This window comes from Lonchura striata, chromosome 2 (genome assembly GCF_050655825.1).
Source record: "Lonchura striata isolate lonStrDom1 chromosome 2, ASM5065582v1, whole genome shotgun sequence".
Lineage (NCBI taxonomy): Eukaryota > Metazoa > Chordata > Aves > Passeriformes > Estrildidae > Lonchura > Lonchura striata.
This window is the reverse complement of record NC_140704.1, coordinates 26,047,214-26,071,729: the sequence shown is the minus strand read 5'-3', so window position 1 is coordinate 26,071,729 and position 24,516 is coordinate 26,047,214. Positions and strand designations below refer to the sequence as shown.

Below are 24,516 nucleotides of genomic sequence, written 5' to 3'. Positions count from 1 at the left end.
CTGATATCAAAATAGGTAGATTTGGGTTATTTGTACATTTTCAGGCTTGTATTTATGTTGAGAAAAGGTAGGCAGACACATCAGACACATCCTGAAAATTTCTAATCACCTAAATAATATAGAATGTTTCAACAGAGTACAACAAGTATTCTTAAAAAAATCAGTGATTTAAGTCAGTAGTCTTAACTTTTTTGTAATAATTGGTTTTGGTCCCAGTATTAAAAAGACTCTCTCAAACATGGTGTGATAAAAATTAAGCTCCAGGAATTTTCTCATGTCTAATAATTATAGGAATGTGTAAATATTAAATTTAATATCGGATTTAAAAACAAAAATAGGAACTGAACACTATTTTCTGAAATATTATTCTGAAAATGGGAAAGAAAAGATGATTGCCTAGACAATTTCTATTGCTCACATGAAAACTCAAACCCTAGATGGGTCTCAAATCAAGATGGTCTATATGGGCAAAGCCTGCTACCCATGTGGATAATTTTGTGAATTCAGAACCTAAATGAAGTGTAAAAAATATGACCAGAGTAGGCTTTGAAAAGAGAAATGAGATTTGGAAAATTCCCTCAGCCTTAATAATCTGAAAAGGCTAGGAGGATAGTTAAAGAAATATTTTTTAAAAATAAATGAAATACAGATGTGACTGAACTGAGAGAATTCTGCAGAAGTGAAGAATAAACAGGAAGGGGAATACAGCTGTTGGGGAAAACATTGTTTACACAAGAGAACCAAGTTTTTCTATAGTCGCCACTGCCCAGGAATTCTTCTTATACTTTCCTAAAATGCTTGGGCACATGCATAATGTAGTCCATCTGCTTTTACTTCATAAGGCCTTAGCTGTTCAGTTGTATGTTGCATAGGCTCTGAATGATTAAAAAAATGCTATGTTTGATTTTTCTCCTTCACATAATGAAACCAAATTAGATAGGAGTAAAAAAAAGCCAACAAACAAAAAGGTTCTGTTCTAACCAAAAAAATGGCAAATATACCACCATCTATGACTCAGGGTTCTGCCTGAACCCTGCTTAGATTTCAAATGTTGTTTCATCTGTAATAGCACACTGTGAAGTCTGAAGAGCACCACAAAAAGATTTGTGTCTTTTTTATAGATTTGTACTCTTTCAGAGTTCATGTCTTGCCAAAATATAATTAAATTGTTTTGATGGAAACAAGCCATGCTTATTGATATATTAAATGCCAACCAGAAAGAGCAGTAACAATGCATGGGATTATTTACACTAGACTTTGTGTTACAAATGAATTGTGATTATTTGTGGGTGCCATTTTATATTCTGTGCTGAAATGTTAAATAGAAAACCTTGACTTAACAGGATTTCTGCATTAGCACTGTAAACAGGGTGGCTTTACACTCAGGACTGAATATTAAAGGGATTTGGTAATCATCTTGATTTTGTTAAAGGTATCTTTCTTAAAATGTTGGTGTCACATCTAGCTAGGATCTGCAACATGTGTCAGTGCTATTTCCTATTTCCTGGCACTTTGTATATCTCTTCATCCCACTGCCCTTTGCAATGGCTAAGGAGATTGTACAGGCCAGCTCAGTGTTTTACAGTGAGCTTTCAATGGGGATATTGTTAGTGCACTTAAATTTGAGCTTTTCAAGTCCCTTTACCTAATTCCAGCATATTCACTCCTCCCATCTGCCTGCTCAGAGGAGACCCAAATTCAAGTAGCAATCTTGATTAGGCCTTGAAGAATTTAATTTGGGTGCAGAGAAATTAAAAATATGAATTATATATTTTTCCTATGAGGACACTGTATCTGAAGGAGTAAGAAGACCTTCAAATTATCTGCATTATCTGAGATAAACTGAACTATATAATTACTAGATTAATAGAGTCATGGGCATAGTAGATGTGTTAGTTTTATGCTATATTACAATATTCGTTACATCACTTCTGGTCTTCAGTGTTCAGAAGCAGTTATTACATGTCTCAGTTTCCTGCAGGGGCTGACTGTTTAATTGCTCTCCACTTGCCAGCATTGCCCTCTGTACCATGTGTGGCAACCATCTCAGGTTGTCTGATATGATTAACACAAGTTAGTTATGACAAGTTCAGCAATTCTCAGTACTTTTAACACTCAGTTCAGATTATGCCTGCTTTAGAGCTAGATGTGATCTTTCAAACCTGAAAGACTGTATTATTTCTTCATTTTTGCCATTTCTTTTGGTTGGCCTGCTCCTTGCTACAAATCTTTGCAATAATTGTTAGCAAGTCATAGACTTGGATCATATCTATAAAACATGACTATACATAGTTATTTGCATCTATGCAAAGAACTGTTGGCTTTTTTATCAACTCCTTTAGAGTCATTTCAGGAGAGGAGAGTTCAGTAGTTTTCAGGACCATATTCTTCCCTAAAGAGGATGTTTGTCCATGCATGAAGATACGCACCTGTTTATAAATTGGGAGGGTGTGTCCAAGTACTCTGTGGTGGTAATGACTCATGTCTGCAGAGTGACAGATGTATGTTCCTACTGGAACTGCATTTGGGGCTCATAATGTAAAACTCTATCCCCAAACTCTGAAATAATGCTGTTTAGATGAATGTCATTCTGTATTCAATTTAAGAGTCTGCTGATCATTAATATTTTTTTTTTGTATGTCCTTACTTCAAGGTCCCTGTCAGTGTCAACAAGTGTTTTTTGGTCTTTTTTTCTTTTCAGCCTGGTAAACCACATATTCTGGGTTGGACCAGAACTGAAACTTGTTACCAACAGAAAGCTGAAGCACACATTTAGAAGGCTTCTTAAAGTAGAAGAAAAGTAGATGTTTTAATAAGGATAGAAGTTATATATTTATTGCCTTCCTTTCATTAAAATTGTCATTTCATGTTTGTTCCCTTTTTAAAATAATTGGCACATTGATCTAAGCTGTAAAAATGAATACAATGGCTGTGAGGAAGCCATCCATATTAATAGTTTCAGGAGCATGATGTGGTCTCTGCTCACTCATAAATCTAAGAGTAGCCAGGAGTTACAAGCTCAGAGAGGTGGAGCTGCTTTCATACACAGTTTATGCCTGTAATGACCCTGTGTGAATGGCTTGGGAGGAGAGGCTGTGTGCACTCCAGCTCTCAGCTGTCACCTATCTCACTGCATTAAAACTCATTTTTTTGATACAGTTTGAAGTTAAACATATTGACCACAAGTAGTTTGTCTTTATACTGCATAAAATAGGAGGAAAGGCCTCATGCACCCAGCAGAAATGTCAGCTGCTGGCTGTATCCCTTTATTTCCCCATGAACCTTTCATGGGAACACAAGCTACAGCTTTTTGGATCAAAGCTGCTGAGGCCAGGTTCTGTCCTGCACGGAGTGTGGACACATTCATTTGGAGTTATCTATTTCTGCACAGGCAGGAGATAGAGAAGTTGCTTGGCAACATGTAAGGAGTGTGGGGCTGTGTATTTGAAGAGTAAGGGAAGATTTTTCAACAGGCAAAGACAGGAGTATGTATGACCTGTTTTCTGAGGAAAATATATGGCTGTGCAGAGATGCTGAAAGGTGATGCCTAAATGAACCTGGCCTGGTGCAGAACTTGGTGTAAACACTCACTGTATTTTAAGCATAGCATTTATCTATTTACCTTAAAAATGTATTTTCCCAAACTTAAATTCAAGTCAGCCACTCCTTATTTGAAATAAGTCTTGTGTAAACACACTTAGCATCTGTTTAATTCAAAATTTTTGTTAAAACAACTTAGTTAACCTGCAGAAAAGTAGCATATCTCCATTTCTTGGGCTGTGAGCTCAAAAGCTGGAGTGTTTTAAAGTGGGGTAACTCAGGAATGGTTTTTTGCTTTGCCTGAATTTTTATGTTGTGATGTGATGATAATTTCTATAATGACTCTGAGTGCTGTTCTGAAAAACTGAAGACTATTGTTGTTTTCATCTTCTTAAATTTAGAAGACTTCATTTTACAGTAAATAGTGGTTGGAATTACAAAAGTGGTCCACATCATGTATTTGAGAGTCAGTTGCATGCTGTATTTGATAGAATTTTTTTTTAAGCTGATGTATTTTCTGTGAATATTTCTTTGTCTATTTTGTTGTAATTGTTTTATTTTAAGTGATTGGATTCACATTCTGGGTCTGCACTGTGTGTTCTGTTTATGAAAGATGTTGTGAGGCTTTAAGCTAAAGACTTTGTTTTTTGGCTGGATGAACTTGCTGGACTGTGGATGTAATTTGATCAGGGCTGTGTCCAGCTGCTGGTTAAGTGGAAAGGATTCTGTAGAGGCGTTACTCTCCCCAAGTGACACACTGTGTCTGCCTCTACTCGGCCATGCTAGAGGGGCAAAAATCAGGAAGGAGGAGGAAAAAAATACCATTTTAATTCCTGGTAATTCCTTAGAAAAAAACTTCAGAGGTTTTCTGTTGCTGTTGGGCTGTACCGTTCAACCTGTGGTGTTTGGGTTTTTTTTCCAATGAAGGGGCTAAATTACTTTTTAATAATGGAGGAGGAAGTATATATCTGTTGCTTTAGGGCAGCTGTTCAGAATGTTATTTAGTACAGAACACTGTATTGCTTGCCACAAATAGTTTTCATGTCTCAGAGAAATTTAATTTGGATATAACAAAACTTTGCTGCTGCTAAGAGATATTTGGATCCATGTCTTTGCACTACTATAATAGTGAGAGTAGGGAAGAAAATATCCCAAATTTGCATCAAAAAAGGTTAAAACAGGCAAGGAAAAAACGCATTCTCTTGAGACATCTGAAATTAGAATATCTTGTTGGTTGAATAGCAGAGTAACTTTATTAATATAAATTTAGAGAACATGTAGTTGATGGTCCTGTTCTGATTAAATGCCTAATCCAAAAGCAGGGATGTTTCAATAATATTTATTTTTAGCAAACTACCCTCTAAAAAATGGAGGGAAAAAATAGTTAGATATGCATTTCCCACAGGTTTCATGTAGACAATAGCACTGTTTAGTATTCTAGCCCCCAACGAAATACCATGAGGAGCCATTTCACTTGGCAGTCAGCCCTCTGGAAAGAAGAGAGGAGATTGTGGTGGATGCTGAAAGATAAGCTAGGCCTGTCCAGGTAAATCCTGTAGGTTTTGACAATTGATTTCCAAAATTCAAAACTCGGGTCTTAATGTATATGTAGACTTTTTGCATGGGAGTATAAAATTTTTTGAAAGTTCTGATCTTCTCTCCATACTGCAGTTGTAATTGTAGAAATGTTAGAGCACCTCAGAATTGCCCCCACCCCTTCTCCTGGTAAATCTGTGATGTAAAGCTTACATTCTGTTATACAGTTATAATCTGTGAAGCATTTCCATGTGACTTCTGTTACTTAAGCATGTTTGGGCATAGGCAGTGCTTGAATGCACGCTGGCACCTCTAACAGTTACAAAATTATGTAACTCATGATTTTAAATTTTTGTAGTGGAAAATCTGCAGTTACACAGGTGTTATATTGGACAAGCTAATTTGAAGTATCTGTGCTACCTTAGACCACAGAACAGAGAGTTCTTCTGGCATAAGAGGATGCTAGGTTGGTCTGAATCTAGCAAAGGATACTCTCAACCTCCCCTTAACCTGTGAATGTGCCTCAGGGTTACTTTATTCTTCAGACAAAAATCCGCTGTCAGTGCATCATCTTTCTTCACTGATGTCCAGTGGTAGCAACTAGGGAGCTGCACAGAGCAAATACACAGCGGTGTTTTTTTTTAGTACTGTGACCAGTGCACACGTCACAGGACATAGGATTTGTTTTTCTGTAGAATTGTCCAGTTGCCTTTTGAACCAAGAAAAATTCTGGCCATCCCCCATGCATGGCTGTGATCAAAGACCTTCCCTGCAGACATAGATGTTATGTAAAGATCACCTCACTTCATCTTGTGTTCAGATGGTTTGTTCAGTATAATGCCCTCTGGTTCCTGTGTTGGCTGAAGTCTCATCTTTTTCAAGTTTTGTATCTGTGGGATGCTTGCCTTCCATCATACTCCTCACTATTTTTTTTTCCTGGCCTCACAAACACTCATCTATCATTCTTTTTACAGAAACTAATTTACATATTTGATCAGATATTTTGTTGCTGCCTGCCTTTTTTTCCCCATTGCTAAGCCTGAGCTGATCTGTGTTTGCAGATCCAACTTGGCTTTCAGTTGAAATGCAGAGTGAAAAGTCATGTCCCTGTATAATATTTATGGAATCACAGGCATAAAGTGTGAGGAGGTTCTCATTTTTCCCCATCCTTAAAGAGACACAAGAGAGTTGAAAAAGGTACATTATGAAACAGCAGGAATAAACACAAGACTGGGAAGGAAGTGAGGCAGTAGCAAAAAAAAAAAAAAAAAAAAAAAGAGTAAGATAAATGTCTGTGTGTTTGCATAAATGAGAGGGAGAGATGTTCAATTTCTGTGATAGCCATCACTGAATATATCAGAAGATGGTACAACCAACCTTTGTGTTTTGGAGGGGAAAAAAGGAAGAATATTCAAGGCAGCCATAACCTTATATCCTCACAGGGTTCAGAGAATTGCTCACATCTGCTCTCGCTGGTTGTGAAGTAAGCACTTCTGGCCATGGTTTACTCATTACTGCCAGGCTGGAGTTGCATGCTGTGTGAGCCAACAGGCTGAAGGCAGTAAAATTTTTACAGGCCAAATACTGAAAAACTGAAGAGAGAGATATGGCATAAATGTGACACAAAGACCAAATTTCATACACTCCTGAAAAAAAAAATCCACAGAGATCCTGCTGTATATCCATGGTCTGGCCCTTTGGTAGATATTTGTATCTTTTAGAAAAAATCCTTTGTTGGGATTTAAAAATAATAGAAGTTAATTCAGTGTACATAATAACATAGTCCTACCTTAGATTTTTCTATTGCTGTTAAAGTAGAAATTGCACCAAAGCTCATTAAACACATTGTTCCTTAACATAGCATTCTCCTTGAACCAGACCGTAGACATAAATTTCAAACAGGAAGAAAAACACATGCCTCTGACCCAAAGTAATAAGAAGATAATAACTGAACTAAAAATTAGGGCAAAGCTACATAGGCAGGAGAAAATAAAAACATGAGGCTCTATGGTCAAAGAAGAGAACAGAGAATGGTAGTTGTACTTCATCTGTGATATATTTGTATCCTGGGTACAATGGCCTCATCTTTGGTGACTGGACATAAAAACAACAAAATGTATGTTTGAAGTGCTAGATTTAAGAGTTCTTTTGTGTATTTAATCACAATTTCATCTCTTTTGTATATTTAATTATTTTCTCCCAGCAGCAAACTGCTAATTGCAGCTCTACAACTACACTTGAAAGCTTTTTGCAAGTTTTTGTGAAGATCTTATGTAAAGATGTAGCTTAGCTGTAAGGCAGTGATGTCTCTTGGTGCAGTTTGAGCAAGCAGAGATCACAGTCCGCATCTCTGGATTGAAAACTTGGAGAGAAGAATATCAAAAAGTGTAAAATGTAATACAGGGACTAGGGGAAGCTACTTAAGATGAGGTGTTTCTAAGTCAATCTGTCTCATTTAACAAAGACAAGATGACAATTGGTTAGACCATGATATATAAGCTGCTGAGACTCCTCAGTCTTTTTATCAGGAGTTTATCAAGAATCATGGCTTGGAAGCTTATATTGGATCAATTAAAAGGGTAAATAAGGCACACATTCAAATACTTGTGGTTATTTTTAGCAATAAAGAAAATAATTTTCTGGATGTCATTTAGGTTGGGATTTATCAAACATAACTTCAAGCATGTGCTCTGTAGATGTCTTCACCTAAATTGATGAATGAGAGTTCCATTTATAGTCCAGTAGAGAGAAACAGGGTAATATGAAGTGAATTCTAGTGTCAGTTGTCTGTGTTTGCTTGATCTCCATCCACTAACACAGGCACAAGGTAACAAGGTGGATGTCAAGGCCTGAGCTAGGCACACCAAACATACTTTCCTGGGTGGAAGGTGTGCCTGAAGGTAAGTGCAAGAGTAGTGTTTCATGATGTTCATCTGCTAATTTGTACTGCTTTTAATCTCTCTGATGATGAAACACACAGCAACTCTCCAGCAAGGCTTTTCTAGAGACCTGTGGAGCTTCCCAAAGCTGGCTTAGGTACGAGTGACCAAGGTGAGAGGTGTGTGCACAGAGACAAATTCTGGTAAAAACGGAGCCAAAATTGTGATGACAATTTTGATGAGTCATAATGGCTGTCCTCAAGAGCTGCCATAGACCATAGGACATTTGAAAAATCACAAAATTGGAGAAAGTATGATACACTTTTTGGTGCTTCTTGGGGTTTAAAATTTTGGCATCCACAGGTATTAAATTTTTCTAATAAAATGTTTTTAACATACTGAAAAAAAAGGAAATTAAGTAAATTGTAGCAGGTTTGAGTGACAAAGTTTGTATGAAAGCTGCTGGGCTTGGGGGAATAACATTTTGGTTATAATGTGAATTTTTTACTTTTTTTTTTTCCCTAGGCTTCTTCATTGTAGCATAAGGAGAGCAAAATACATGTTTAAGTCATGGAGATTTGATGGTTCTGACTGGAATCAAAAGTGTCAATATTAAATGAAAAAACCTTTTCATCAACTTATACTGACTTTATGGTCACTCTGTTTGTAGACAGTTGATGTTTCATATTGAGTTTTCTGGCAAAGAAACATGATCTGGTCCCAGTAAATAAAGGGAAATGGAGCTACTGTTATACTAATCTGTGTTAAGATGCATTTGTCTATATTTTGTTATGTAGCAATATAGCATTGCTTCTGCCTTTGTTCTTTTTTTGTCTTCATTTTCCTTTGTGTACTTTAGCACTCTTTTTCTATTGCTTACACTGCGTTCCAGGACTATCATGAACAAGTAAACCTAAAATCTCTTGAGTAATTATGGCAGGTAATATTCTAGTAGATATTTGCAGTTATTTCAATTGGCATTGATTTAATTGGATTATGTTGTATATCATTGTGTTTTAGTGCAATATTTTAATTGTTTCTCACCATGAATGTTTCAGCCATTAGAAAAATGGTCTTTGGCGGCTTAAAAGATATTTGTGTTGTCTTTTATCTTGCGATAGACTTGCCTTGTTCAAGTCTGTATATAATGAGAGATTTCTACCCCTTCAGGACATCAGAAAGTTGTATTGTCTCCCTTTCCAGAATCTTTCTCTTGCAGTGCACTTGATCTAGTGCATCTTTAATTCAGCTTTCACTTACTTGCTGTCTTTCCACATGAATTTGCCGATATATTTAAGGTTCCTCAAAACACAAACATAAGTGCTTTTTCAAAGCTGACATGCCACTTGTTCTTTTGTCACAGAAAGGCAGACTTTTTGCAGAACCTTAGAGTGGTTTGGTTGGGAGGGACCTTAAAAACCATGTAGTTCCAACTCCTTTGTCATGGGCGAGGACCCTTCCTTGGAAGATGTTTGGTTGGTTTCCAGAGTGAGACAGGCAGACATGCAATGGTAATTAGGTCCTTTATATGAGTTGCAACGTGACTGCAAACTTGTTTAATCAAGTGAGTGAGTTGCACAGGGCTTTTGCACAAGCATAGACAATCATCATTAAGTCCAAAATGGCAAATTTAAGAAATGTATTATTGGAACTTGGTCTGCACTAAAATTATCTTAATTCAATTGTCAAGAATAGTTTTGTTTCTTGAACAAATTTGATGTACATCTGCTCAGCTTCAGACTTAAAGATATCATTTAGATCTGTTTATACTGTCCAAGTAGTTTCCCCTTTTACCTAGACGTGGCTCACTTTAAAAATTTTGTCTCCTAAAATTAATTTCTACCAGTGTTTTTCATCGGACCATAAATAAATATTTTAATAACCAGGAAGAAGTATGCCCACTCTTCTTTAACCAGTGTTTTTATGTGTTAATCTTAAAAAAAAATGGAGCGGAGATTAATGAATGCAATAAATACTATTCCAACCCAAGGGAACAGTTGAATCAAAGTATAGTCTGCAAAATGTAGAATATACCAAAGCACATGGAAATCAGGTTTCATACTGTGCAAGGCGTTGGAAGTCTGTACCTTGCCTATGGAAAAGTTTAGTTACAGGCATTATTTTGTATAAAACATTACTTTTTCTGCTCTCTGACTGTGCATCATCAGTCTTGAATTAAAAAGAAAGGGAAAAATAAACCAATAAGTAGTTAGTTATACTCATGTGAAATTATAATGGGAGCTCCTTATCAAAACACCACTCAAACTATGAAATTACTAGAGTTTGTGGGAACTGAGAATCTAGTTCCCTTATGTTTTCTGTGTCATATGCAGAAATGCTGTAAGTTGCACTCTGTGGTAAATACTTGGTCCTCAAACTACAGTTTGATTTCATTTTCATGTAGTCTTTACAATGATCAGGTATGCTAGAAGGTGCTTTACTTACTTAATGCAAAGATTTGCGCTGATTCTATCAGCTGGTAGAGTTTACTGAGAGCCTTGAGCAGGAAATTTTGTTATATGCCAGGCGTTTTCCCCCTTCAATTTGCTTATCCCCTCCTTCCAGCCTATACACACACTGTGCATGCTTTTCAGATTGAGTAAGTGAGAGGCTGGGTGACAAATTAGACTAAAAGCATCTGTTTCTCCTTCTATGCTGGAAGTGCTGAGACAAAAATATACTGTATGTAAAGTGAGTTAGTACATTTATCCAACATAATTTTGGAGATGATGCTTCACTAGCTGAATTGTGCCTGAAATTAGGCTACTACTGAAAATACATTTAGAATTTTATAGGACACTGAAAGAAAGTAGTAACACAGATATCCTGTAGACAGCATAAAGACTCCTTGAAAGTACATGGCCAATCTGTATTTTAGTAACTCAACATATTGAATATAGTTTTTTAACGGGTCTAAGGATTTTTTTTTTAAATGTTAGCATGTTTGAAGGTTAGAACTTTTCTGTTTGAATAACGATTTTCACCATACTTGATGGAAAGCAGCTTTGTGGCAAAGGACCTGGGGGTACTGGTTGATAACAAGCTGTCCATGAGCCAGTAATGCCCTTGTGACCAAGAAGGCCAGTGATATGCTGGTGTTCACTAGGAAAAGCATTGACAACAGGTTGAGAGAGATGATCCTGCCACTCTGCTCTGCACTAGTGAGGCCACACCTAGAGTGCTGTGTCCAGTTCCAGGCTCCTCAGTGAAAAAGAGACATGGGTTCAGTTCAGTTCTCCTGAACTAGGTCCAGTGGAGGGTGACAAAGATGATTTAGGGACTAGAGCATCTCTCTTATGAGGAAAGGCTGAGGGACCTGGGCCTGTTCAGACTCTTGAAGAGGTGACTGAGAAAGGACCTGTTTACAGTGTCTCTTAAGTATTTGAAAGGAGGGTGGCAGAAGGATGGACCAGGTTCTTCTCAGTGATGCCAGGCAACAGGACAAAAGGGACTGGGCAGAAACTGATGCACAGGAAATCCACCTGAACATGAGGAAGAAGAGCTTCACTGTGCAGGTGGCCATGAACTGGAACAGGTTGCCCAGAGAGGCAGTGAAATCTCTGTCACTGGGGATATTCAAGAGCTGTCTGGACACAATCCAGTGCTGTGTGCTCTGGGATGGATGTGCTTGAGCAGAGAGGTTGAACCAGAGGATCTACTGTGGTCCCTTCCAACCTGATCCATTTTGGGATAGTGTTTAGGAAACTGTTACCAAATATTTGCCCTTAAAATCAAGCATTCTAAAATCTGACTGTTGAGCCCCCAGGATTTAGGACTGTAGCATTTCAGTCCTTTGAAATGGCTGTTGATTGAATAAGATACTGCTTTCCAAATTAATGTTTTCTTGTGTGCTCTTTATGAATATTGTACTTAGGTGTTTGCATTGGGAAATTAAAGGCAGGTTGCTGCTTAGAAAAATAAAAATAGTAATAATATTTTTTATGTCAAGAGTACTGTAAGATTTTCTTGTATGATATCAATCTCACATCTAGCACCTATGGTGGCAGATGCTTAGAAGCTTGTTTATCATAAAATGTTCAGGTTGTGTTTGGACCAAGGCAGTTCTCCTAGGGTGAGTAAAATCCTGACAGTTTTCAGATCAGGATTTTCAATAAATTTTGTATGTTCAGCTTTAATAAATTTAAATCTATGAATAAAAATTTGCAGTACTGAGACCACAATGAGGTTCTGTTTCTCATGTCTTAAAGAGTAATTGCAGAGAAAGGAGAAGATTAGTATGTATTATATCAGCTTTCCCCTGAGCAGAGAACCAAAGGTTCATTCTGATAACTTGTGTGGTATTAAATAGATTATGCTTTGTAAGCACTAATGTTTAATACCCAATTCCTGAAGCCAACAAGTAATCTTAAAAGATGTCTAATAATAATAATTTCAATTGAAAATGCATTTATTGGCACACATAAAAAGCAAAAGGTCATGCTGATGTAGTGTGTGGTGTTCTTTCTTAGTTGTCCTGCACTGCTGCTGAAAAAAGAATACTTCTGCTCAATAAACTTTCAATAGATCAAAAAACCTAAAAGCGTGTTATATTAGTTTTCATAATATTGCATCTTTGCTGGTTGGCAAGAGAAATGTGTAGCATTTGGTAACACAGCATTAAGTATGTTGAATTATCTGTATGAGCATGGTAAATATAAGGGTTTGTATTCCACATTGTGTTGTGGATCACCTCTTTCTCTTTATGAATGCTTTAGTTTTTAAAAGAGACAATAATTATATGTTCAGTTAAGATAAATGCCGACCTTGTTCTTTTCTAAATGTCCCTGAAGAATATATGCAGGAAGACTAAAGCTCAAACTATGCAGGTGCTTTTGTTTTATGGATTTTTTTTTTCTCCTTTTTTAAGGATTTGGAGTAGGAATTCATAATTCCATTTAGTAGTACTTATTTTTTTAAATATTGTGGCTCACTATCACTGGCAGAGCATTTATAGTTCCCAGAATTCACATTCTTTGCTTACTTGGACTTTCAGTCTACAAAGCCACAGCTGTTCTTACAGAACAGCTTTCACCAGTGCTGTGATATACCAAGTAGGAAAGGGATTCTGTTCTCAGCTGCACCATTGTAAAATGTAGTTATATATGTGACACATTTCCATTTGCATCAGTTGAATTTCTCTGGATTTTCATGGCTGTAACTGAGATTCTTTTTTTCAAAGCCCTACAACATCTCTTACTTAAATCCCTACCAGTTGCAGCAATTCTTTGTGGCAAAAGATGCACATAAGCCCATATTTGGATTTCAGTTAGGAGTTCCTTTTTGTACAGGTGCATGGTTTTCTTCACAACTCTCCTTTTCACACTGAAGTTGTAACTGTGTTCTCAGGCACTTGCAACTAAAGCAAATGAAGAATTTGAGGACCTTACACAGGTCAAATGTCTTCATCCAGCACTGCATAAAGTTTTTACACTTCTGCTATTGCTCCTGTCTTCCTCCACTACTGCTCAGTTTTGGAGGTTCGTAAACTCTTTACCCACATGTTGTTTGGACTAGACAGATGTGCTTTGGATGGCACTCCTGGCATGCATAGGATGGTGCCTTGCTTGGGCTTCCATCAGGCACAAGCTAAAAGTGTAGCAGGTCCTTGGAAACCCCAAACTTTGAAGCAGCCTCAGCTCATAGCAGTGTAACTCTGACTGGATAGAGCTTTTCATGACATTCCATACCTTATAGTAAATATCTTGGCAGTAGCTGCTCCTTGCTTTATATCATAGCTTAGCATTTGTCATGCTTGACTGAGAAGTGGAAGCCATTGGAGCCATTTTCTCCTTCCTGAGGAAATTCAAATCTGTCTCTACTTCACTGAAACATCTCCTTACTACTTAAGAAGTCTTTTATCTTCTGGAGATACCTCTGGGGTTTTTTTTTTAACTCTTCAATATTTGAAGACAAGCAAGTCATCAGTAGGATGTTTTACTTGTGCTTAGAGCAGTGGATCCAGTCAAGACTTTTCAGCTGTCTTTGTTAATACTAAAACTCAAGATTAGTTCACTGGTGATTTGGTGGAGTTATCCTGGAAAACTTCCTCTCCAGGATGAATGCACAAACCACAGAGCTATTTTGTAAAGGTAGACTAGCACTGCCCTTTACTAAAAAAAAAGGAGAAGTGTTTGGGTATTTTGGTGGTTTTTTTTTTCATTTGGAATAATCTTTTTCTAAATCTCATCTGTAAGATTCTGAATTTATGACAGATTTTGAATTGTGGAAGTTTCTTCCTTATGAAGAGATTAGGCTGATGTGCAGTATTGCTTAAGCAGAACTGATCTGATCACTAAAACTAAGTTGCCATGTGTCCAGCAATCCAGGAGTTCTACAATTTGTATGAGTAGGTCATCTGATGAATTTGTGATATTGATCTTTGGCTGGTTTTCTGCATCGTTGTAGGTCTTGTGTACTCTGAGTTTGGGAAAATAAGGGCAGAAGTACAGTAAACATTTCAGATTGTATTATGAGATGTCTGTATTTGTTCTTGCTGCAGAGTTCAAGATTCACTTCTGAAGATCAGGGGCATTCAAGTTTGACAAATCTTTGAGTTTGGGTATTCTGGACAAAATGGGTTTACTCTCCAAGTTAGACCAGGAAAGGAAAGAAATGTATTATTTACTTCAGTAGTTTGTTTTCATTTTTTGGGTAAATACTTTATTTTAACCATGAAAGAGTTATAGGAGATGTGTACTTAATGTACATGTATATGTACTTAATAGGTGATAGAAAAATAATTTGAAAAACTGGAACCCCTTGAAACTGAAATTGTTAGGTCCTAGGAAAAGGGGACTTGATATTTTTCTGATAGCAGTAAACAGAAAAGGCAGTCCCATTTTACAAGGAGAATTTTAATGAGTGAAATTTTTCTAGTGATGCAAAGATATTGAAGTGCTGTATCATTGCAGACAGACTTTAAACTTTGTCAGAGTAATTTGTCTCTTGCTATAGGTACATGGAAATGTCTGTGACTGTACACCTGTATATTAGATCATAAATTTTAGCTCAAAATTTGTTGGTTGGGCTTTGAATTTGTCTTTCTTGAAAGAGATGCCAATATGAGTATCTTTTCCAGTTGTTCTCAGTGTATGTTTTATACTAATATCCATCATACAAAACCAGGGTTAGAAAACAAAAATTATTCACTGGATATATTGCAAAAAGCAATAACAGAGAAGATAATAAGAATACCATTTATCAGCTAGTTTATCTTCATTTCAGTGGGATTGACGAAAACAAAATTGTAATTGGGTCTGTTCAGTTGTCTGATTTCCCTAGAGGTTGTATTAGTTTGCTCTTTCCTTAAAAATAGAGAAAAAGATCACTACATAAACAATTGTCCCTTTATCTGAAGGTTCAAGCACAAGTGCGACATGCAAAACTCAACTTTGACAAACTGAAGACTGATGTCTGTCAAAAAGTGGATCTTCTGGGAGCCAGTAGATGCAACCTCCTTTCTCATGTGTTAACAACATATCAGGTATCTAAGGAAAATGTTGACCTCTGAAAAAATGTTTTTCTGTTAATGTGGCTTTTTAAGAGGTTACCATGGCAATATTCAACCGTAAGAATATGTAACTAGTGTTGGAGGGAAGATGTGAAATTTGCACTGAAAACAGATTTGTGTTAACATTGGCACTGAAATTTTACCCTGTCTTACAGACAACACTGCTTCATTTTTGGGAAAAAACTTCACACACAATGGCAGCCATCCATGAAAGTTTCAAAGGTTATCAGCCATATGAATTCACTATGTTAAAGGTAAGGAGTATGTAGATATATATGTCTTCCCAGTGATAACCAGTAAGAGATCATACAAGGGTGTAGAAAGCATATGTTGATATTTTTTCCATATATTTTCTGACACTTTTATCCCTGTTCTGTCTTTTCATTTAAATACAGGTTTTCTGTTTAATGTCCTTCTGACTAGCTGTGCTGGTGGGCTCTTCTCTCACCTTCCTGATGTTAAAAGGTTTCTGAGGATGTTTTTATCTTTGCTTTGATCCAAAATAATTTGTGTAGGTAGCCTGTATTTTTACTGTGTATTTATTCTTCATGCTCTTTTGTGTCTAAAAGTTTGACTATTTGAACAACACATAGGATGTTTCAAGATGTATAATAATATTTGGACACCTTGGAGAGGAACTTGGAAAGAAAATGCACCTGCTTTGGTGTACCCTTGTGATGGAGGAGGAGGGACATCCGGGGATGCTTTGTACCTTTTGAACTTCCTCCTGTGAAACATTTCACCATGATTTAAATTTGAAATTAAATTGGAATCTGTGATAAAGAAATACCATCTATATTGAACCCACACATGTAGCAAGCAACCCCTTGAAGAAAAAAGTAACTGTAAAAATGGTTGGGAGTATTGTAGTGTGTTTAGGATGCAGTCTCTGTTACGAAAATCTTGACCAATTATAGTTCTCACCTCCTGCACTGAAAGGTGTGATTTCCTGGTTTTGCACTGATATGTATACTGATAAATTATGCTGATCAGGAGATATTTTAAAACTATAGGATTTTATGTAATTCTTTCAGAAAACAGCTGTTTGGGAGTAAGACTGGCTTTTAGTATCAGTTTTCTTTCGGTCTCTGGAGTGTGGGGTTATTTTCTGTACCCAAGTCTTCTCTACAATCTCTTGTCCCCAGTGATTAGTTTTTGATTGTTTACATTAAATGATTGCTAAGATGATTAAATCAAAATCTGGTGGTTGCATCAGGTGAGATTGTGTTGCCTATGAGAATAGATGTCTGCTGCTACTTCAGTTGCATTACTAGGGTGATCTCTGCTTGTCACTTCTGAAGGGTGTGGTGAGTCCCGTCTCACCTCTTGATACACCTGGATGTGGAATAACAACAGGTGATTATGGTTAGGGAATTGATCCCTGCCAGTCATATCATATGTTCATGCCAGAGTAACTATATATTAAAAATGAGTTGCAAACTAATTTTACATTGAGATTATGAGGTATTATTTTTTAATGAAGTATGCTAGATAGCTATAGCTGATCTAAAGTAGTGTAGTTTCTTATGGAGAAACTTTTGGTCTAAAAATATACCCAATAGAGATGCCATGTCTGTTGTTGAATTTATGCATTAAAATATAAAATCCAGATATATACTGGATTAAAATATAGAAATATTTCAATATATAAAATATTTCAATATGCCTACCTCTACATTTAATTGGAAGTTATTGTTTTAGACTATTTTTCCCTGCCTGATACTACAAAAGGGGTCTTTTTTAAATGGAAATTTTGAATTTGATGCTTGCGAATAATTTTTGTCTTTTATCATCCATAAATGACAAAATCTTGCTCATACAAATTAAACTGGGGATATTTGAATGTAGGATTAGTGTTCTACTTTAAAACAAGAAACTAATGCAAGTTAATATTTGACTTAGACATAGATTGTTTTATTGAAAAATTAAGAGGTGCTACGTACTAGAAAACTGCTATTTGTATTTCGTAGTATAAATATATATTTGTGTACCAGGTTTACCTCAGGAAAGAGACTCTGAAACGCCTCTCGGGATTGTTTCTAGAAAGAAAACATTGTCTTTAGAGATGTTTGCCTAACTTCCTTAATGAAAAGCAGCTCATTTGTTTTCTTTGCTTCAGGGTATGTGCAGAGAGCAGTATAATTGTGCTATTGCAGCTGTATTTTGTAACTCTTGAGTTTTGTGCTTGATGAAAGACGGTTATTAATGTGCTAACAGCTCTATGTATAGTGATGTAAAAGTATCTGTTACTGTATCCATCACTTTATTATTACAGGTGATGGGCTGCTGCTTTGGTAAAGCCATTAAGGTTTCATTGTCTTGAAATTAACAAATATCAAATGAATTCAAGTTTATTTCAGGGGCTACTTTTCATGAATAATACCTTTTTCTAATTTCTGTGACCGTTTATTTGCCTTAGTTACTTAAATAATATTTAGTTGCATTTTTAAAATTTAAATGTTAGAATACCAAACTTTCTGAAGAGTTTGTATTAACTTAGAAATAATAGTTGCCCTGGTAAGGGAGTCAAAAGGCAGAAATCTCAGTGCATCTGTTTGTTTCTGTGTGAAGTGGAATACTGTTGCCTGAGCTCCTCACATGGAGTAACACCCTTGGAGTACTCTGTCCAAACAGGTATTCCAACACTATTGCCTTCTGCTGACCTCTGCTGTAGTCTGGTATCCTCTCTTGTTTCTTTACTCATAGACAAGATTCCCTGTGATTTTGCTTTTCTAAGGGTTTTGGAGAGGTGTGGTATTTCTTTTCTTGATGGGAGGAAATTCTGAGACAACCTGCTTTTCCTCTTCAGTTCTCTCCCGCAAATGAAATATATTCAAGTTTTTGTCTCCTCAGTGCTATTGCACTTTTTCACAAATGTTGTGACATCTTGGAATGTATGCCTGGCTCCTGAAACTGCCCTTAGCTGTGTTGCTTTGATTTTTTCCTCTGTCGAGAAGTGCATTAGTTGTCCAAGGCACTTGGGAGGAGCTGTGGGTGAGCTGAGTGCAATGTCAACACTGCTGAGTTAACTGCGGAGGGCAGATTTTATGTGCAATCCAGATGATCTTGGCTTGACTTGAAAGCAGCCCAGATGCAGGTGAAGGAATTTAGTGAGTGAGTAGCAGTCAGAAATGGAGCCTGAGCTGGAGCCAGAGTTAACTCTGCAGTGAAGGATCCCTTGCTGGCTTGGATACGTAGTCTAAGTCCTCGGAGCAGGTGAAATATCACTGGGTGACTTTTGGTGTTAGGGAATGATAGATCAGGCAGATTGAATGATTGTGAACTTGCTCTGCTAGTGTGTAAGGTGTTACTCTATTTTCTGTAGTAAAAGAGAGATCTAAGAAGCTAGAAAGACAATTTTCTAAATATGCAAGGATCCTACTTCAAGCCACAATGTGGTGTAGCTCACAATAAAACCCATTCTAGTCCACAAGAGCAGCCAGAAGAATGCTGTGGAGTTACACACCTGTGTGCTCTGAGCAGCCAAATCAGGGCTATGTCCAGATGAAATGCTCTCACTTTGGTCTGAAGTCAGTTTGTGTTGTCATAACTCTGTTTAATCCCTGCACTTTCTAGATGGTGAGGCTTCTTCCCTTTCTTCTAGTGTAATCTAAAGCAATTAAGAGAATGTCATGGTTTTATTTCTATGCCTGCTGGCAGTAGTGATCACACTACTATGGGTTCATGTTTACAAAATTGTTGACTGGCTTTTTTAGCATTCAGTTGCATTTCTTACACATTCTCTAGCTTTTAAAAATCTTTTTGAAAAGATACCTGTTTGTTGTGAACCTCAGAATGCGGAGTAGAGGGAGGCATGGGTGAGGAAAGTAATTTCATTATTTGGTATCTGATTTGAGTCTGAATAAGTTGTTACATGGAATTACTGCATCAAAATACAGCTTCTGATTTTTGACAATTTTTATCATAATCACCATTGAAACCAAAGCTGTATTTCAGAGCTATGTTTATTTTTCTGATACAGGAAATAGTAACTGCCATTATTATCATACTGTTTCCTTCCCAAGGTACTTGTGAACTCCCTTTCTATATGCTGTTTCCGTGGTTTGATCACAGTCCTTTAATTACGGATTTCCTGAAACACTGATGAAGGAAGCTTCTTAAAATATAGGTCTTTAAAGAAGGATGCTTATTTCCCGGGTTTTTTTTTTTTTTGTGAATATGGAGACTTTACTTCTTTACTTCTAATAATTTTCTTTAACTTGTATAGCTAGGCAGTGGTTAAAGTAATTCTGGTTTTTGTCCAAAACCTTTACAACCCTTTTGGAGCAAGCTCTGAGGTGCTATACTTGGTGGTAGGCAGAGCACCACAAATGTTTGACCATCATCTCCTGATTCAGTGGGCTGTATGTCCTGTTGTGAAAATATCCAGGTGGTTCAAGTGCCCAGAGCAGCACAGTCGCCATAATGCAGAGCTGCTTTCTTTCTCTACCCTGCACTTTTGTGCAATTATAGTTGATATTTGTTCTTGAACTCCAGTCCAGGACTTCTTAGAGTCAATGGAATATTTCTCATCTATTTTAATAGCACAAGAGGTGCAGTCTAATCAATACCCAGTACATATTCAGGTAAAGGGTGACATTCAAACATAGGTTATCTAGCTGAACTGGCTATTGTCCTTATTCAGCATCCAAGAAGTACACTTAGATGTGATTCTAGGTAGGAACAGTGTCAAATAAAAAAGTGAAAACCACAGAATAAGGTTCATTTCTTTAAGGCTTTTTTTTTTTAATTTTTACTGGTTTTGTGGCTTTCATCTTTTGACCATGTCTGCAGTGCTGAGGCTGCTTATGACAAATTAATCAGCAGTTCCGTGTAGAATTAATTTATTGAGAGAGGAAAAAAAAAAAAAACCTGCAGCATATTACAAATCTAGAAACTTAGCTTCTAAAATCCTGAAATGTAGATTCCTTATACAGACAAATACTGAACCAAACAGAAACTGGAATGCTCCTTCTGGGAACTCCTCTATTCTGGTTAACAGGGCAGTGGAAACAAGACCCGCAGCATGTCTGGGAATGCTTTTGTTGTAACAGATGGGCTGGGCACCCTAACTTTTATTCAGTCAATTAGGCTGTGGTTTTTCATTTTACTTTTCTCATGAAACACATTTATGTTTTTTTCAAATTCCAGATGCAAAACCACTATATTTTTGTGGCTTTTAAGTTTGTATAGAAGGTGACTTCTCTGTTTTACCCTGGGGGGGGCGGCGGGAGGGTGTCAAGACTATTCACATGTAGCATGGTTTAATTTTTCAGAAACTGAGTTGGACTTTAGAAAGAGGAATTTTTTTTCACCTTCACAGCAAAACTGTTTGAGAGAAATGGAAATATTTACATTGCTAACATCTGCTTTACCTAATTACTGTGTTCCTTTATTTAATTTTTTAGACAGAATTTCTAATTGATACATAAGAGTGACAACAAGTAGTATATTTATCACTTCCTAGTCAGTCTATAATGCTTGTGTTAGCTTACTCTCATCTCCAAATTTTGGTAATAAAAATGCTGACTGTGAATCTGCACGTTATCTTGCAGCACAGCCTTTCAGACTGCAAAAGGACAGTAGGGTTTCATAATACCACACCTGGCCTTCATCAACTATCATCCAAGATCTTAACCCTTGTTTTCAGATTCAGAATACAATCAATATCTTCCTGCCACAGCTGGAGTTGCCAAGTTTGTGTAAACAATTGTGGAGGGGAAAAAGAGAATAAATAAGAAAAGAAGCAGTATATGAGCAACAAACAGATGTAAAGAATTTGTTTTCCATCATAAAAAAAAGGAAAAGAAGGAAAAAATAAGCAAATCCCCAAAATAGCAAAGAAATATGCCATCTGGCCTGCTTTGCACATGGTATAGATAGATTTACTTTAAAATATTGGCAAGATTTACCTAGAAGTAATCATCTAGAAATATTAGAAACAGAACATGACTCTAGAAGTTGCCACATGTCACCTTCTTACATAAAGTGTGTTCACAGACTGAATTTGAATTAGTATCTTCTAACACTTTTAATTCTGCTTGAGTCAGATTCTGTTTTGATATGGTATAAAACCATTATTGCTTGATTTCTCTTGGTACTAGAATCAGATTTGGTCTCAAATGACACTCCTTAGCTTCCCTGATTCTAATTGGTTTTCTTCTTTATATTTATATTATGATTATGATCTAGAGCTTACAAGATCCTGTGAATAAACTAACAGAAAAAGCAGAAAAGGAGAACCAGCAGATTGAGAGCGCCAATTCAGTGGAAGATCAGCAGAGTCAGTAAGTCATATATCCTGCATATCAAAATAATAAGTATTTTTGTCTGTAATCTGCTTCCTGGTTGCTAAAGTCACCTAACATAAATAGAGATGCAGACACAGCTAGTCTAATTCTACTGGTTACCTCAGTAGAAAAATTCCTGAAATGTTGTCACGTGTACATCAAAACTAATGAAATTTACAGTGAAATTAAGAGCTTTAAAAAGGACCATATGAGTTTTTCAGCTTTCCTTTTTATTCAGCTTTTGCTTCATTTTTTTCTTTATTAAAAGAAATGGTAAACAGCTATACATGGGAGAAGATATATGAGCATTGTATTTCTCCTTTCAGCAGCATCTCCTTTCACCTGGAAATAGGATATAGATTACTGATTGCTCTGAGTAGCAATTAGTTTTTGTAATGTATACAGCATCAGTTAGTAATCCAATGAAGCAGTAGGTACTTAGTATAAAGTACATCTAAGTGAGCTGATGCTGTCAAGTTTTGAGTTACCTGTAGCTCTGAGCTGAGAGAGACTTATGAATGGGCTGCTGTGGGGAGAGGAGAACAGGAGAGAGATGTGATCCCTCCCTACCTGACCGTCAGGATTTGGTTGCCAGGAGATGCAATGTTGATACAGTCCTGCTCCCACCTGTTGTTTTGACTATCTATGCTTAAATGAAGCACCCAGCAAAGGATCAGTTGTCAAAAAGCAGAGAACAGCTTGACTGATTAGTGGATTTTGCTTTTCTATTTATTATAATGGATTTTTAAGGAGTTCAGGTTTTCAGTCATTTCTCTGGTTCAGATTCAGAGCCACTGACCAATACCACTTTATAAATTGGTCAGATTTGGTGCTGTTGATATTAGAAAGGACTTGACCAAGTACCATTTGGTAGGTGGTTGTTTCCACAGCACTTACTTCCATCTGTGTCATCTCACATGATAGTAATAGAATTTAATAAATAGCTCTCTCCTCAGTGTTGAATATAAAGTTCTAGAATAAATGTCTGATTTATGCAAGATGTGTGCGTTGGCACCTACCAGGAATTGCATCAGATGCCATGTCATGGTTGTACTTGTGTTTATGGATTATCTTTGTCCTTGTCTGGCATAAAAGGGAGGAACAAAATATGTCACCCTTTTGCTGTCTAGAACCATAACAAACAAACATCTAAGATTCAAGAAGAATTACACATGACAAAGCTTTTTAAATCCTCATGAATTTCCCATTCACATTAAACATTCATTATACTAGAATTTGGCCTGAACCTAATTTTCCTCTACCACAGTCCTACCCCCAAGAGCAGGGGAGGTTTCTTCTGTCCTGTCACTAGAGGGTGGGAGGAATGTGCCCACACAGTCCTTTTCACCACCACATCAGCCTTGTGGCTGCTTCTGTTCCTACTCCTTGAATGGCTTTACACAAAGTAATAGCAGTTGGAAAGTGTGTATTCTGCATTGAAGAGATCACCTTTGTATAAGAATTGCATGTAAACTGCACCTTTTATTTGTCCCTGTTGAGAGCTTTTTTCATCAATGCTGCTGATCTGTTATTTTAAAAATCTGCTGACATGGGGCAAAACTGTCCTGAGCGTTGATTTTTAATTAGTTGCTGTTAAAAAGAGAAGCACAAAGTGGTTGGTTGCCTTTTTTGGGGAGAAGGAGGGGGAGGGGACTGGGGAACAGTTGTAGCTCCTTTGTGATAGCTATGAAAGACCAAATGTGCAAATGCAGAATACACAAGACTTTTCAGTAGAGGTTGAGTCAGACTAAAAATGGAAGCTGATAGGATTTACTAGTTCAATCTAATTTTAATTTTCAACAGACCTGCCAATGCAACAATACAAGGTAACAACAGACCAGCAAATGCAAGAGTCCATCTGTTATTACAGTTTATTTGTTATTGATATGAATCTGTAATGATTTGACAAAAAAGAGGAAAATGTATTGTTATTTTAGAGCATTGGAATTATTTTCCCAATTTTTTTCTTATTCCTTCAAATTAAGGTTGATTTCATTAGATGACGAGAGCCATACCAAGGAATCGAACTATTCAGGTATTATATTTCATGTTATCATAACTCCATAAGTGCTGTAATACTTGGGCTTTTTTGTTTGGTTTATTTCCTGTATCAGCTTCACCCAGCAAATCCCTACAAATGCATAAAACCAAAGGCCAGGAGAATTTGTTAATCTCTTACATATTACATCCCACTTCATTTCATTCAGTCAATCTCAGACAAGTCAAATTGCTTGTGTTCCAAAGCTGAATTCTCACATGGGGCATGTACCCTTCAAGAAAGGGATCTGCAAGTTAGTAAGTGAGACAAGGGAAGTGTGCCATTTAGCTTACTAGTTTGTTCCAGTCACTAAACTGTAGTCTGTGAAAAACTTGATGAATTCAGTGGAACTTCTGCTTAAAAGCCAGGCAAGAACATACTCAGCTGCTGCCAATGACCTTATGTGTTGCTATTACCCAGTGACACAGCCAGGCTCCAGTTGGAAGTGCACTGAGAATGAAAGGAGGGAACATATACAAGTAATAGAAAGGGAAATTCTGAGTACATACTAAGAAGCAAATGCTTGCAGTGAGGGTGGTGAACTACTTTAAAAAGTGGAATCTTTATCTGTGGAATTCTTCAAGATGATCTAACTTTTTCTACTAAATTTATGAAGAGTAATATGTTATATGTTATCCTTCATTAAGATACTTGTAAGGTATTACATGAAAGTCAAGATTACTCTTAAATCTTTATTTCAATGGGTTGATCATATTGATATCT

General features: G+C 36.8%; 1 protein-coding gene across 13 annotated transcripts in view; it reads left to right on the top strand.

Moving 5' to 3' along the window:
• The window catches only part of ICA1 (islet cell autoantigen 1), a 63,910-nt gene that overhangs the window by 24,785 nt on the left and 14,609 nt on the right, over positions 1–24,516 (top strand). For all 13 annotated transcript variants that reach the window (XM_085567321.1, XM_085567320.1, XM_085567289.1 and 10 more), the window contains 4 exons: positions 15,313–15,438; positions 15,621–15,719; positions 21,658–21,752; positions 23,741–23,790. In XM_085567321.1, coding sequence (XP_085423447.1) covers positions 15,313–15,438; positions 15,621–15,719; positions 21,658–21,752; positions 23,741–23,790 — 370 coding nt within the window. The remainder of the gene's footprint in view (positions 1–15,312; positions 15,439–15,620; positions 15,720–21,657; positions 21,753–23,740; positions 23,791–24,516) is intronic.